At 36.0% G+C, this 16,950-nt stretch overlaps 1 protein-coding gene across 3 annotated transcripts in view; it reads left to right on the forward strand.

Moving 5' to 3' along the window:
• The window catches only part of Ripk2 (receptor interacting serine/threonine kinase 2), a 30,446-nt gene extending 22,797 nt beyond the window's left edge, over positions 1-7,649 (forward strand). For 2 of the 3 annotated variants that reach the window (XM_020169277.2, XM_074068809.1), the window contains exons 7-10: positions 196-279; positions 1,409-1,502; positions 3,390-3,551; positions 4,118-6,978. In XM_020169277.2, the coding sequence (XP_020024866.1) occupies positions 196-279; positions 1,409-1,502; positions 3,390-3,551; positions 4,118-4,455 (678 nt within the window). In that variant the 3' untranslated portion in view covers positions 4,456-6,978. Of the gene's footprint in view, positions 1-195; positions 280-1,408; positions 1,503-3,389; positions 3,552-4,117; positions 6,979-7,016 lie in introns of those variants that run through there. The other variant, XM_074068808.1, reaches the window with a different exon arrangement.
• Positions 7,650-16,950: the final 9,301 nt, after the last annotated feature.

Below are 16,950 nucleotides of genomic sequence, written 5' to 3' on the forward strand. Positions count from 1 at the left end.
GGTCTGAGGCAGGATTCAAAGTGTGCTTCTCTAAGGTTTTTCCCCTATTCTGTACTGTCTCTACTTTAAGTTGTGTATTTTCAACGGATTTAGATTCCGTTTCCATTGACCTTTGTATAAACATCACATAAGTAGACTATATTTTACTTTTGTAGTTTCCAAATCACTTAATATACATGTTCATTCTGGTTACAGAGTGCCTCAAGCATTATTCACTTATGTGATAAGAAGAAAATGGAGTTATCTGTGAACATACCTATAAATCATGGGCCACAGGAGGTAAAAAAAAAATTCTATATGTATCAACATATATAAATATGTTTAAACTTGAAGTGTGAGAAGAATATAAGAAGTCATTTAGTCTGCTCCTTCTTTTACAGATGGAAAACTAACATCCAGGGAGCTTTCAGAATGTGTTAGGCAGCTATGTCAACACATTGTTCATCCCATCAAATCACCTCTTGCTTCTTTGGCATTAACTTCTCTCCTTGTCATTGTTTTATATAATGAATTATCTCTACAGTGGTATATCATAGGCAAATCATTGATTATAACTCCACTGCTAGATTTATGCCATCTTGTCCTTACCTCTTATAGTTACTAATAAAAGAAGAAAAACAAAACAATTTCTGTTGCTCTACATGAACAATTTCTTTAGTAGCTTTCATTCAGACTTATTTCTTGACTCATATTTTTAAGAATATATATATTCACTTTACAGATTCAGAAAAATAATACCTTCAAAGAATCTTAAACCACAATATGTAGTTTTTCACCGCTTTTATATGCAATGTCTAATTTGATCCTTGAGCCCATGCTTGTACGTTTTAAATAGATAGTACAAGACAAGGAACCTGAGAGACAGACAGTTTAAATGCTTCATTGAAGGTGAGCAGTAATTTCATGAAAGAGCTAGTAGTGCAGTCAAGTTTCCCATTACTTTTTCAAGGGTTTCCCCACCCCTCAGGTTGAAAGAACAGAACAAGCATTTTTTCTAAATCAACAGATAACCAGAGTCACAGATTTCAGATTTCCCATCCTGTTCTATCCACTGGACAAAGCCTCTAGAATCATGTAGAATATATTGAAAACACTGATTATTTCAGACTAGGGGTAAGGCTCAATTAGTGGAGCACCTACCTAGTAACCACAAGGCCCTGAGTTCAAACCCATCTCTCCTATCTGATTTGACAAAGAAATAAAGGGCATATTTGTTGGTGATTTTATATATGTCATCTCTTTAATTCTATGTTATAATTTGTAGTAGCTGTGAGTCATTTATAGTAAGCCAAAAGCAAGAGCTATTTACAAAGTAAAACTATATAACTTTTAGTGTGATTTTTTTTAAAAATTAACCTTTAGGAATCAAGTTTCCATAAATGAATATGTTTTATCCCATTTGCTTTAGGAATCATGTGGATCCTCTCTGCCCTATAAAAGCAGTGGTTCTCCTGAAACCTCACAGTCCCTGTCTGCTCCTCAAGACAAAGAATGTTTATCTGGTACATTAATTTTCCACTCAGTATTGACTTAAAAGTTTTCCATTTTCTTTCAACCTCATATTCTTGGCAAACAGTGATGGTTTATATGGAACTTATCTTTCATGTCATTCATAACTGTCCAAAGGCATGCAAACAAAGACAGCACTGACATGTCCAACTGATGCATTTTAAGTATCAAGGCACTGTGTTGGACATTATGGAAAGATACTTTTAAAAATTAAAATCTAGTAAGAAAGAGGAGAAATGTTTCTGAGTTGCCATAGCATGGGAAAGAAAAGTGCTGTATTTTAAGAGAGAGTACAGAAAGCTGTGGTAGTACAGTGAGCAAGTAACATTCTTTACGAAGTACTTTTTACAGCCCTGTGGAGGAGGGAGTCCTCATTTTGGAGATAACTTAGCTAGTAGGTGGCAAAGGCTTGACTGAACCCAAGCGTTTGCATAAATACTATCATGTCACTCCACTTCATCATGTTGTCATCATGAAGACATTTTTTTCTGGCTGAAGGCTGGAACTCTAGCTACAAAGAATAGGCATTCCAGGCAAAAGGAACAACACAGAGGCCCAGAAAACATAGAAAAGTGAGCAGTTTGGTTTAAAGGATGAATGAAAAGAGATAAAAAAGACAAGTAAGGTAGAGTCATATCACCAAGAATTCTAACGGGGCAGGCATGGTGATTCATGCCTATAACCCCAGCTACTCAGAGGTGGAGACTGGAAGAACTGTGTTCAAGGCCAGCCTGGGCAATAGGTTTAGCAAAACCCCCATCTCAACAACAAGCTGGGTGTGGTGATTTATATCTGGTACACAGAAGGCATAGGCAGGAGGATCATGGTCTGAAGCCGGCCCTGGGCTAAAAGCATCTAAAAAATAACTAAAGCAAAAACAGAACCAGGAGCAGCATGAGTGAGGTCGAGAGTTCAAACCCCTGTACCACAAAAAATTAAAAATAAATGCACAAATAAATTCTAGCAGCCAGCTAAGATATTTGAGTTTTGTATCTTGAGTAGGGAATAGCTCTTGAAAATTCTCAAGCAATGATGTGACATAATAAAATTTTGCTTTAGGAAAATTCATCCTGTCTGGAATATATAAGGTATTTTGAAAGGAAAAGGAGATCTGAAGTGGAGAGAGCAGTTAGGAGACTATTAGGGTGGTGCTGGTAACAGATCCAGAGAGAAAGCGGGAAGGCTGGGGTGAGTGACACTGAAGGACTCGCAGACAGAACTTTGTAACTTACCACTTAAAAGAATTAAGAGAGAGAAAAAGAAAGAAAACTGAGTAAGTTGTTAAGGCCAGCCACTGGAAGAACACTGATGCTATTAACAAAACTCAGAGTTGAAACAGATTTTAGAGTTAAGATGAATGATGAGTAAGTTTTAATGGGTTTTTTTTTTTTTTTAGTTGCTAGCAGTGGCTATTAGTGATATCCAGTGGGCTGTTGAAAATGGAAGTTAGAATACTCAGTGATGACAGAGAATTTAATCACATGTAGTTAAGAACAGACATGGACAATTGAAGCCTGCAATTTGAATAGGGACATCAGAGAAGAAAGTAGAAGACACATGTCATATACAGGTTTGACTCACCTAAAACTCTGTATTGACTATATATTGACACAAAGAAATATGAGACTATAAGGCAAAGTGAGATTCCATGATTTGTATTATACAGAGGACAGACAGAAATACAGTAAAAACATTCAGTATAAACCCTTGTTTGCTCTAAAAGTATTTATTTACAGAATCTGGTTTCTGAGCTGCTTTGATAGCAGTGAAAAACTAAAGACCTTGGAGCCTACCTTCTGTGTGACTCAAATATTGATATCTAACTAACTAATATCTATCTAAATAATATTCTACCCCTAGTAAAGATATTGTTTTTTTAGGAAAAACGCAAGACTACCCTTCTATGAGGGTGCACCACTGTGCAGGAAATCACAGTTGGGACAGTACCGTTACTACAGCTCAAAGGACGACATTCTGTGGTCACAAGACTGCTGCGTGCTCTTTAGCAGTAATGAACCCACTCATGGTGGACAGCAGTTCAGGTAAACATTTACTATAAGACACATTGTAAATGATGCCATTTACTTCAGAAATGCAGATCCAGTAGCTTCATAATACAATAAGATTTCTTCAAGTTTATTTCCTCAATATGGTAACTATATCGCTCCTTAAACAGGAAAGCATTTCCAAGTCCATTACTAACATGGAATAATAAGTTCAGATGGTTTTCCAAGAACCTCTTGAGAAGGAAGAGATAAGAGGGGGTATTACTTAATATGTTACTAAAGGTAAACCTATTTTTATTTAGCAAATATGCAGGTATCCTTTATATTTAAAACAAAACAAACCAAAAAGCACAAACTAAAAGATAGTTTTTCCCCCCATTATTTAATAGCATATAAAAAGGCAATGCTTTTTCTAGAAGGTGAAGGGTTAGATAACCCAGATCTCTAGATGTTTTCCTGAAAAAGAAGAGCGTCTTCAAAAGTACTGGTGTTCGTGTTTGCCACAATCATAGGTGTTATGCCTATTTTTTTCCATGTAATTATACTTATTGCTGTGTGTCTGTCCTCACCTTTTTAATTGCTCATTACATGCTCTTCTGCAGAGCGTCTGCAGCCTGGCATAGCCCAACAATGGATCCAGAGCAAAAGGGAAGACATTGTGAGCCAAATGACCGAAGCCTGCCTTAACCAATCACTAGATGCCCTTCTGTCCAGGGACTTGATCATGAAGGAGGACTATGAACTCATTAGTACCAAACCCACAAGGACATCAAAAGTCAGACAATTACTGGACACCACTGACATCCAAGGAGAAGAATTTGCCAAAGTTATCATTCAGAAGTTGAAAGATAACAAACAGATGGGCCTTCAACCTTACCCAGAAGTACTTGTGGTTTCTCGATCACCATCTTCAAATCTCCTTCAAAATAGAAGCTTATAAGTGAGTCTTTTTCAAGAAGAAAAGCAGTTTATAAATGATTATTTATATGTCTGTTACCTTGATATTGTTTTTATAAAATACCATGAGTATCAGAAGCTTTACTGAAATTTGGGAGGGCAGTTTAGTCTCCTCCCATGACATTGCAATATTTTTTTTAATTAATAGAAGTAAAACCTTGGCATTTTTCTCTATAGTTCAGTTTTTCATGTCTCCTTCATTAACTGAAACTATCTGCATTGTGATAATTGAATTCTTCTTGTACATAACAGTATCTTAAGGCACATGTGTTTTGATGCAAGCCATTTTCACTCTCACTGTCTGTGTGGATTATTTATGACTTCTCTGAGATGCAGTTTCACTTTGTGAAGTGAAGACTTGTATACACACATCAGTAATACAGCATTCTACTGAATAATCCCAGGTCAAATCTTCTCCAGAGAGTTACTAATTTAAAACTCCATTATTCAGATTAAATTCTTCAATTTTATTTATAAATTCTTTAAGAAGTTGTTTTAAGGAATATAAAGCACATAAAATAAAATGTTATCTTTGTTCACAATGGTAATAATTCCCATTTGTAACTTCAGCCATCCCCTGTCACCAACAACCAGCCTGACCACAGTTAGCAGTCTGATGTGTACCCTTCTGTACCCTTCTCCTGCTCCTATGCTGATTTGGGAGGCTTTTTTGAGGTTTTTGTTTTCTTTTTTTGTTGGCGTTGCTGGGAATTGCACATGCTAGGCAAGCTGTGTTATTACTGAGCTGTTTTCCCACCTCAGGTATTTTCTTAATTTTACTATTTTCGCTATAATATATCATCCTAGAGTCTGCTTTTGCACATAATAGTACAGAATGTACAGCCTTCCAAATCAGATATGTTTTAAGTCTAACTTTTTTTTTCTTTTTTTCTTGGCAATACTGGGGATTGAACTCAAGGCCTCATGCTTGCTAGACAGGCACTCTACCATTTGAGCCAGGCTCCCAAACCTTTTTGCTTAGTTAATTTTTTTTTTAGATAGGGTCTTGCTTTTATGCCCAGGCAGGCCTGTGATCTTATTTGTTCTTCCTTGCATAGTTGAGGGTGGCAGGAACACACCACCATGCCCAGGCATGGGGTTGAGATGGTGTCTCACAAATGTTTTGCTTCTGCTGGCTTCAAACCAGGATCCTCCTGATCTCCACCTCCTGAGTAGCTAGGATTGCAGGTTAAAGCCACCACACCTAGCTAACTCATATTTTGCTTATCTTTGTGTGTGTGTGTGTGTGTGTGTGTGTCTGTCAATAATGGGGTTTGAACTCAGGCCTTCATGTTTGCTAGGCAAACATTCTACCATTTAAATCCATACACCCGGTCTTGGCTTTTTAAATATTTTGATTTTTTTATTATTTTTCAGGTATGGTGTGGCTTTTCCCTGGGGGCCGGGCATCAAACTACAATCCTCCTACCTACACCTCCTGCTTAGCTGGGATTATGGTGTGCACCACCACTCCCAGCTTGTTCATCAAGATAGGATCTCACTAACTTTTTTTGCCCAAATGGGCTTCAAACCTCATCCTCCCAATCTTCACGTGACTCCCAGGTTGCTGGGATTACAGGGCTGAGCCACCTTGCCCAGCACTAACTCATCCTTTTTAATTACTGCACAAATCTGAGCTTCTTTTTTAAACTTTCTAAATTTGTTCATACCAGCTTTACCCCAAGCCATAAAAGTACAAAATGAGCTCTGGGTTATATCACTAAATGCAACCTACAAGAAATAGCAGCCTTTTCTTAAAAAATGTTTAACAAACTCAGCAACAAGTGAGATTTATAGGATAAATTTGAAAGTACAAATTTTAAGAAGCACCAGTCACAAAACCTGAAAAAAGTTGAATAAAAGTACAAGAAAGGGCCAGTACTGTGGATCATGCCTTAATCTCAGCTACTTGGTGAGGATCCAGGTTCGAGACCAGTCCAGGCAAAAAGTTAACAAGACTCCATCTCAACCAACAAACCAGGTGTGTTGTGCTCCTGTAAACCCAGCTCTGCTGGAGGCACAGGTAGAAGGATCGCAGTCTGAGGCCAGCCCTGGGCAAAAACATGAGCCCCTGTCTGAAGAATAACTAAAGCAAAAAAAGGGGTGTGGTTCTAGTGATAGAGCACCTGCCTAACAAGCACAAGACCCTGAGTTCAAACCCCAGTACTGCAAATAAGTAAATGAGTAAACAAATATATGAAAGAAATTAGATGACATTGGGGAAGCTAAATATTTTTTCATTTAAAATAAGAATTTTAATCTCCATTTGAGCTTTACATCAACCTGTGGGACCTCTTCCTGTGCCTATGAGAAATATGAAAAACAAAAGGGGATATTGACACTAATTAAACACACGGATAACCTATTAAACTCTAAAAACTATAAATATAAAGATTTAATTTGTAAATAGTAAGAACAGAGCAAATCTTTTCTTTTGGAGGTTTTTCCCTTTCTGTATTTTCTTTAAAAATTATTTTGCATATTGATGCTCTCTTTGGATTGATAAAATGAACTTTGCCTGAAACTGTTTTTCCCCATTTGCAGCAAAGATCTAAAAACTCATAGTCTATGAGTCATAGTCTATGGCTACGTGGCTACCACCCATTTTCTGCCATGAGAAAAAGGGGAAAACACACGCAGTCATCCATCATCACAGCTGTGCACACTCTACACGAATGATAACAACATTCTGAGGAAGGTGTGTCAAGGATCAAGATGAATCTGCAGTGAGCTGTCACCCCTTCATAGAACTGTCGCCATCTCAGTGGCTGATTCTCACTATGACCTTTCTGTAATGATAGGCACATTGGTATTTGGGGGAAGGTGACACACTGTGCTATAGGACCAGGCAGTACAGAACAGTGTCTGGGCTACAGCGGGCACTTTCTAAAGAACTCTTTAGTAAATAGCTCAGTGGAATGAAAACTGGAGAAGGGAAGAAGGTGCTTTGTTTATATCTTGTTTCCCAAAATTTATGCAAGTACAGCTAGCAGTAAGTGGGATTACTTGAAGTAATAACATTTGAATCCTACAGTAAGGAAGATTCTTTTCAGTCCTTTTTTTTTTTTTCTTTTTTGAGCTTTCTAATTAAGTAAAGGAGAATTTCTTACTTTTACATGCTATCATCTTTTAATATCCTTGTTTTTTTTTTTTTTAACAAAACAAAAGGAATAAGATTCAGGCACAGAAGTTCAGAAACATAATTTAGCAAGAATTTCATGATATTTTATTTACTTTGAAAAACTATACAGGACAAGTAATAGTCAAACAAAAAGACAATTTGAAGAACTAAATTATAATGAAGGTGGTACATGGATGTGCCAACAATGACAGAAGTAGTGGAAGAACTGATTAAGATTCAGTCTCTTTTAACTGGATGCTACTAGAATGCTACAGAGGGTATTCTTTGCAGTGCATTCTTTGCAGCACATTTCACTACTGTGCTACCTAAAGTATACAGACATAGCTGCCTTAGCATCACCTGGAATGCAAAATCAGGGTCTCTGTCTCTGGGAATGAGGTCCACCAACCAGTTTTAACAAATTTTCTAGGCAGATTCAAGGTTCTTGTTTTAAGTAACACTGTGAAACTATGCATCAAATAACTTATCATTTGTCTAATTACCACACGTCTTTACAGTGTAGTCTCTGAACTGAGGTTTGATTGGAAAATCTTTCTTTTGCATCCAACTCAAATTCCACAATGTTAGCCATGTTTTGCATTTTGGAAATATCACTTAAACATGATAATCAGACCAGATTAGAATCTACAACTCAGTTCTTTAAGGAATAATTTCAGAAGGAACAAACACTTGAATTACAGCAGTGGAAGATCTGTGTCGATGTCAAGGATGAACAACATGAGAAGCCAGACCACAAATTTGTACTAAAGAAATCAGCATAACTGTGGAAGCCCAGGGTATTGTACCTACAGGATCCTGCAGTGAGGGCTGTTTTCGTTTTGTTGGGGTTTTTTTGTATTTGTTTTTGTTTTTTTATCCATCATTAATTCTCTGCCTACTCTCAACACCCTCAGTCAAATACTGAATTTCCTAATTTATGAAGAAAAAATTATGGCCAACTGGGAGAGGATAACTAGCAAAGTTTCATGGTAAGCCATACACACAAACATCTCATTATTTTCAGAAAATTGTTTCTTCTCTAAAATCACACCCCCCCATATCCCATACAGGTCAGTTCTCAAACTATCCATTACCTTTTCTCTCTCCATTGCATTATTTCTTTTCAAAGTCAAGCAACCATATTTCCTATAAAAACAAAATTCCTTCACTGACCTGTCTATTCGTTTTTCCTTTTCTTGAAAAATTAGTCTATATTGACTCTATTTTTGTTACTGTTTTCTTTCTAAATTGTTTTTTAAAGCTTGATGTCATTTACTTAAAGAATGTGTGAAAAGGAACAAATACACATCTTATGCCACAAATTCCTTTACAGTAAAGATATTAGTAGACATGTATCTCATGAATAAACACTACCATTGATGAAGTGAAACTCATAACCCCTTCATACAATTTAATTTCTCTCCAGACAAAATTATTTATATATTTCCACACTGATTTTATTTTCTTATCATTTATTTATTTATTTATTTATTTATTTATTTATTTATTTATTTATAGACTAATCATGGTTGCCCTGCAGGTTCTCATCTAGGCTTGGCTCAAACTTGTAATCCTTCTTCCTCAGCCTTTGGAGTGCTGAGAGTACAATCATGTGCCAACCATGACTAGCTTATATTAAAATTTTTTAACGTAAAAGAATATACATGAAAATATATTCAATGTCTTTAGCCATCAGGGAAATGAACATCAAAACTACATTGAGATTCCATCTCAACCCAGTCAGAATGACTATCATCAGGAAAACAAACAACAACAAATCCTTGTAAAAATGTGGTGAGGGAAGGAGTCTTATACACTGTTGTTGGAATGTTAATTAGTGCAGCCACTATGGAAATCAGTATGGAGGTTCCTCAAGAAACTAAAAATAGAACCACTATAAGATTTAGCCACACCACTCCTGGTATATATACTCCTTGGTATATATCAAAGACAGCTTATCATATAGAAACATTTGCATGTCCATGTTTATTGCAATACTATTCCCAACAGCCAAGTTGTATAATCAATCTAGGTGCCCATCAGTGGATGAATGGGTCTTAAAAATGTGAGATATATATTTATATACACACACACACAATATATGTATATATATATACACACACAATGGAGTATTTTTCAACTATAAAAAAGGAGTCAGGCACCAGTGGCTCACACCTGTAATTCTACTACTTGTGAGGCTGAGATAAGGAGGATCATTGTTCAAAACTAGCCAGGAAAATAGTTCATGAGACCCTATCTCCAAAATAACCAGAACAAAAGAAGTGGGCTGAGACATGGCTCCAGTGGTACACTGCCTGCTTTGTAAGCATGAAGCCCTGATTCAAACCCCAGTCCCACCAAAAAAATCCAAAATCATGAAAGTTTGCAGGTTAATGGATAGAACTGGGGGATATCATGTTAAGCAAAATAACCCAGACTCAGAGAAATGCTGCATGTTTTCTTTCATTTGTGGAGTCCAGGGGTAGGGGGAAAAGACATGAAAGTAGAAGGGGGTTTATTATGGAAGAGAAATAGTTGAGGGGAGAAGAAAAGGAGGGTGAAATGATCACAGTACATTATACTTATGCATAAAAATGGCACAAAAAGCAAGTAAATGCAGGTTGCTTCTCAGTCTTTTGAACGAAATCATGCTCCATATACTTACTCATTAGAGAAGTGTTTTTGTTTTTTGTTTTGTGTTGTTTGTTTGAGAAAGGGTCTCCCTAGGTATCCAGACTTGGCTGTGAATTTGGGATCTTCTTGCCTCAGCCTCCAGATTGCTGGTTGTACAGTCATGGACCACTATACCCAGCCCAGCTGAGAAATGTCTCTTTGAAGAAAAAAAAATGTTTTTGCCTGGATGAAGTTTCCCTTGTAGTAGTACTCATACATGTGAAGGGAAAAAAACTCATTTTGTAATTCTGAACCTGTAGGAAATGCAGACATCAGAGACCAGTAATTTTAAATCTTTGATAAAACCAGTTGCTTTATTCCTAAATTAATGCTTATCTGAAGTATGCTATATTTCTTAGGCATTGGTCCACATAAAACCTTTTTTACATTACTTCCTCCTTTCTCCATTAGATGTGGTATTCTCCTTCTAGCCACATTCAATGTGTAAAGAAACATACACTGAGATAAAATGGAGAAATTCAACTGTCAAACATGTCTGTGATAAAAGCAAAAATGAGTTATGTCACTTCTCAGTAATGTCACTTCTTTATAATAGCTTATTTACTAGTAAATAGACTATGAAAGCAAGCTGGTTTTGGCTTATTTTATCACTAATTCAAAAATATCTTCTGCCAATGGTTCTATTAATTATTTTGGTATACTGTTTTAATGATTACCAAAAGAATCAAGTAATTAGACTAGCGAGGCTATGGTTCGAGCCTGTAATTGCAGCTCCTGGGGAGAGAGAGGTTGAAACTGGAGGATCACAAGTTTGAGGCTAACCTCCACAATATAGGGAAACCCTGTTTAACATAAAAAATACAGGACTGGGAGTATGGTTCAAGTGATAGAGCATTTGCTTAGCAAGCACAATGCACCGAGTCCAAATCCAAGTATTGCCAAAAATTAAATTAAATTTAAAAACGAAAGAGGGCCAGGGATATAGTCAAGCAGTAGAGCACTTGCCTACCATATTGAGACATCAGGTTCAATCTCCATAATTTAAGGGGGGAAAAGGAAATATACTAGCACAAATGTTTCCCATGGAAGAGTGCAAACAGAAAAGAAATTTGATTTGAGACATGGAAAATTGTTTGGAGAGTATTGAGTGACTACTAAAGACAGAATTTTCAAAAAATCAATTAACCTAGATATTTCATTTGTCAAGAGTAACATCATTAAGCACTTAATTAAATTTTTCCTTAAACTTGAATTATATTTACTGCTGATGTTGGGGACTTATAATTAAAAATAAAATTTACCAACCCAGAAATTCTCTTCCCAGAATAAAGAAAGAAAACAATTTAATTATTGAGTAAATTTTAAATCAGAATATGAAGCCCATCATAGGAAACAAGGGGCTTCAGTATGCCCCATTTTGTCATCTTAACTTTACCTGTGTCAGCTGTCTTTTTTCCAAATGAAAAATAAACATTTCTGATCTTTATGACAGGAATTAGAAGTGCAACTTGAAACCAGGAAGCCTGCTAAAGTTAGCCTCCTACCCTCAAGCAAAAACTGGGACATAGGGACACTGTCTTCCTTGATGATATTTCAAAGAAATAGATCCTAGGTTTTAAGAAAGAGATTTCTGGGTAACAATACTGACCAAAGTCCTTGTCTATCTCCAAAAAGATTTATATATACTTTTCCTAAAGATAAGAAAAATTTTACAGCTAACTTTTCTAAAAATAAATGGTTCAAAAAGATGTCTAATTCTATCTGATATCATATCACATATATGATATCTTTTGATATATATCTTTTTGAGAGAGATTTTTTAACAGGATTAAGTTTTTTATTTTTAATTTGCATTTGACCTCACACCAACTACACAAAATTAAGCATTTTTGAAAACCTAGGAACTAGGATTCTTGCATCATAATATGTACACAATCTTTTCCCCTTTCTTTTCTTTTTCATGTAATATCATCTAGAAGAAGAGTCTAACCTCAAGGAAATTACCTTTTCATGACTGAGTGAAATAATGATCTAGTAAACAAACAAACAAACAGAAGATAATTACAGCTTATGGAAAGAGCTAAAAATTGAATGGACAGGGAAAAATGTACATGTTGGGGAAAAGAGTTCATGGTTCAAAACACCTTTCTTGGGTGGGAGGGGAAAGGTGGGGGAGGAGGAAATAACTCAAACAATGTATGCACATGTGAATAAATGAAAAAAAAACACCTTTCTTAGAAGCTGAGATTTACAATGTACTAATTATAGACTATAATGGGACAACCACAGGGTGGGGGAAGAACTTTCCAGGCAAAAGGAAACTGGAAAGTAATGAGGCTGAAAGGCAATGGATACTGGTATTGTGACATGGTAGGGAAGATAAATGCAGCCCAGAGCCTAAAGTGCATTTAGGAGCTGGTGAGGAGTTTAATTTTATTCAAAACACAATGGAAAATGCATATGGCTCCATGAAGATGGGTTTATAGAAAAGGGTGGTAAGAGTGGACCATTTAGAAGGCTTGGACTGGAGTGGGGTGGTTTAGAGTCAACACATTTGGTAGTGGGTTTGATATGAAAGAAGGAACAGATTGAGAATTATTCTTGGGTTTAGGACCTGAATAATTTACAAGGTGGGGAAAAATGTCAAAGAATTTTTCATTTGTTTCATTTGATTTGGGGAAGTGGAATGAAGCGATGTTATAAACTCAAGAAGCTTACTGATCATATGACAGTAGTTCAATTATTAGTTCTACCATATATATGAGGAAAATGAGGCAGGAGAGGTTATTGAGATTTTCATATTTGCCTTAGGTGGCCCACCTAGAAATGCACAGAAGAACTCTGCTGAGCCAAACAGTAACTCCATGCACCACTATAACCTTCTTAATCAGCTCTCTTTCTGCTACTAAATAGATTCTTCTTCCTTCATTTGCTAAATCCCTGATGACATATTTTAAGCAGCTGCTATAATGACCCCCAATATTGTGTTCCTTTATACTAAAAGAAACATTAGCATCGCAATCAAAAGGAGCTGACTAAGCAAGACTTACAGATAATCAGTCATAGGTTGTATTAGAATTGATCTGTCCGTATTAGGTCTTCTTTAGAATTTTCTGTGATTGGAAATACATTGCCTAGAAAGAATAGTCATGATGTGGCTCTCAGTCCTCAAGATGCCTATATTCTAGATGTAGGAGAAAACATACACATGCAGGATAGTTAAAATGGTAGATATAAGATATATAATTGCATAGAGATATGTATGCAAAACAGTGGTGGAGACAAATCATTCACTCATAAAACAATAGTCACTATGTGCCAGGCACTATTCAAGGACTTGGTATATAAATACATCAGGAAATAAGACAGACAACAGCAAGTCTCTTTTGTCTTTTTTGGTCACCATTCCTAGACCTTTTATATACAGACCAACCACCTGTGTGATCCCAGTTTCAGGAGGGTTTTCACAAAGAACCCAACTGTCAAACTACAACAAGAACAGAGAACCCAGATTGTATCTTCTAAAACTAGAATTCTTATTTTTGTAAAGTTCTTCACCTTTCAACTGGCATGCTCTTTTTTTTTTTTTTTTACTATTATTCTTTGTAAAGAATCTTTGCAGATGCCATTAAATTAAGAATCTCAAGGTGATGGGTAGAGTCACAGAAGCAAACTAACCAACATACAATGTGCTATTTGGAATTGTCACAATGGATCCTTCTGGACAGTGAATACATCCCAGTAACAATGGGGGGAATGAATCTCAAAATGAGACCATCCTGGATTAACTGGACAAGTCCTAACTACAGTGACAATGTCCTTTTGGGAGACAGAAGAAGAGAAGACAGAGACAAAGGAGAGCCCCTACAAAGAGAGAAGTAGAGACTATTGTGTTGTGTACACAAGCCCACAAGTGCCTGGAGCACCAGAAGCTGGCAAAACAGAATTCACCTTTTCCAGGAGTATGGCCCAGAGGACACATGGGCTTTGGGCTTCTGACCTCTAGAAAGATGAGAAAATAGATTTCTGTAGTTGTAGGCCACCAAGTTTATAATAATCTACTAATGACAGCTGTGGGATGCTAACACATTTCATTTTTAAAAATAGACTGTGTTTTAGGATAATTCATGTTTCCAGAAAAGTTGAAAAGCAAATGCAGAGCGTTCCCTACTCCTTGCACTTAGTTTCCCTCATTTTAACACCTTACATTAGTATGGAACATTTCTTACAATTACTTAGCCAATATTAATATGTTATTATTAACTATGCTCATTGTTGATTCAAATTTCCAACTTTCCTTTTTGTTCCCCAGGATCCTTCTAGGATGTCAAATTCCATTTAGTTGTCCTGTCTCCTTAGGCTTTGCAAAGATTCGTGGGGCATTTTTTGTTTTATTTTCGCAGTACTGAAGTTTGAACTCCGGGTCTCCCACTTGCTAGGCAAGTGCTCTATCACCTGAGAATGCCCCTAGTCCTTTTGCTTAGTTATTTTGCACAGAGGGTCTCAAACTTCTTACCAGCGCTGGCCTCCAACCAAAATCCTCCTGTCTCTCCTCCATATTAGCTGGAATTATCAGATGTATACCACCATGACCATCCCTTTTTGTAAACTTTTTGTTACATCTATTCAACATCCAAGAACTTATTTTAAGGAAAATCTCAGATATATGTAAACATTAAACTAGGATGATGTTTACTGTGACATTGCTTAAAAATTACTAAAAAGCCAAAAGAGGTTTTGATTTTGTGGGCTATATTTATCCATATTTACTAAGGTAGAAATTACAAGTAAAAAATCAAAATGTATTAATTCATTAAAAAATAAGAGACCCAGGACTAGGGAATGTAGCTCAGTGGTAGAGTGCTTGTCTAAAAATAAGAGACCTATTACATGTTAATGCATATTTATGAAAAATAACTGTCTGCCCAAATAAAAAAGATTTGTGAGAAGCACAGAACTGTTTTATATTTTTGCAGATCACTATTTTAAAGATAAGTAGAAAAAAACTGTGTTCTTGAGAAGCACAGAATTGTTTTACATTTTTGCAGATCTCTATAAAAAAAAGATAAGCAGAAGAAAGCAGTGTTCTTATATCACAATCAGTTACAAAATCATGTCATGTACCCACAGAAAACTCCATTTTTCAACTGTGAGAGAATGGGGGAGAAATATAATCTCATCTTAGAATTGCTATAATAGTAAATTTAACCTCATGAACCCCTTGAAAAGTTGCAGTAAATCTCTGGGTAATACTTTGAGAAATGGTGGCTTAAAACAATAAAAAAAAAATGAAAAAATAACAAAAACTTGAAACACAAAATTTTCAAATATTTAAACTTATCATTAAATGACACTCCAGACTATAAAATGAGAACTCACACACTTCAACCACTTTTTTGTATCTTATTATCTTCTCTCTTTTTTGTCTTTTATATCCCCCCCTCCTTCTAAGAAGAATCCCTCTGTTTCTGCATTTCTCCTACTTCTTGGCTTTTCTCTCTAGCTCCTCTCCAGCCATAAGCTCCTTCCAGTAACACATAAACCTGGACTTTTCATAGTAATAATTAAGTTTATCTCTTTCCACCTACTTCCTTTCTCCTTCCTGTTTCCATTTCAGACAGATTTCTTTTCTTACCCCCTACCCCATTTTCTAAAGTAAATGGTAAAATTTTTAAAATTACAGTCATATGCAATATACAAAGTGAAATTAACCCCCATCATGTGAACCATGATTCACAGTCTGGTGATTAGGTTTGTTTTTCCATAAACTAATTACAGATTAAAGAAACAAAATTTGCCTCTTAAACATTTTTTGGCTATATAACTTATAACTTCCATCTTTATTTTAAACCACTGTATGTTATTCCATTATATAAATGTATCAATATTTAACCTATTTTTTGTTGATGGATATTTTAATTTTTCTAACTTTCTGATATTAGAAGCAACACTAATAGGTGTGTATACTTTTTAACATTTTTAAAGTATTAACGTACATATCTAGAAATTGAACTTCTTGGATCAAAAAGTATATATACTGATTAGCATTTTAAATGTTAGTGAATATTGGCAAATTCCCTTCTAAGAACCTGTATTGATTTACACTCTCACAAATACCTACATGGATTATGGCCAGATTTCTTGAAAGACTTGACTATTGCAGTTTTCACTTTTGTACACCCCTAATCCTTCAACCATTTAATCTGGTTTCTATCTGAACCACTTCTCTGAAATTAATCTTGCCCCAAATGACTAACACATCATCTTATTTTCTAAACCCAGAGGAACCTTTTCAATCCTGTTCCTATCTGATGTAGCTGACCACTCTCTCCTTTCTTTGCTAATGGTTCTCTTCCCTTTGTGACACCAGACATCCTTGTGTTTTCTTCCTATGTTGTGATCCTTTCCTGGTCAAGTGATTTAGATATTTAGAATGAGCCTTCCCATGTCCTTTCTCTGTATCATTTCCCTGATCTACCTGATCCCCCTCCATGGTCCTAATTATCATCTAGACATCCACAACTCCCAAAGTCAACCCTTTCTCCTAAACTCCAGACTCACTTCCTACTAGACCTGCCCACATGACTGCTAAACAGGAAACTCCACATTCCAGAACTGACCTTAGCACTCTTCACTGAAACATACACCCCAAATGATTTTTTTCTTATGTTTCTTTTCCCTGAAAATAATATCAGCATCTATTGAAAAGTTTGTTTCTCTGTC

The sequence above is a fragment of the Castor canadensis genome, chromosome 3 (assembly GCF_047511655.1).
Source record: "Castor canadensis chromosome 3, mCasCan1.hap1v2, whole genome shotgun sequence".
NCBI classification, from domain to species: domain Eukaryota; kingdom Metazoa; phylum Chordata; class Mammalia; order Rodentia; family Castoridae; genus Castor; species Castor canadensis.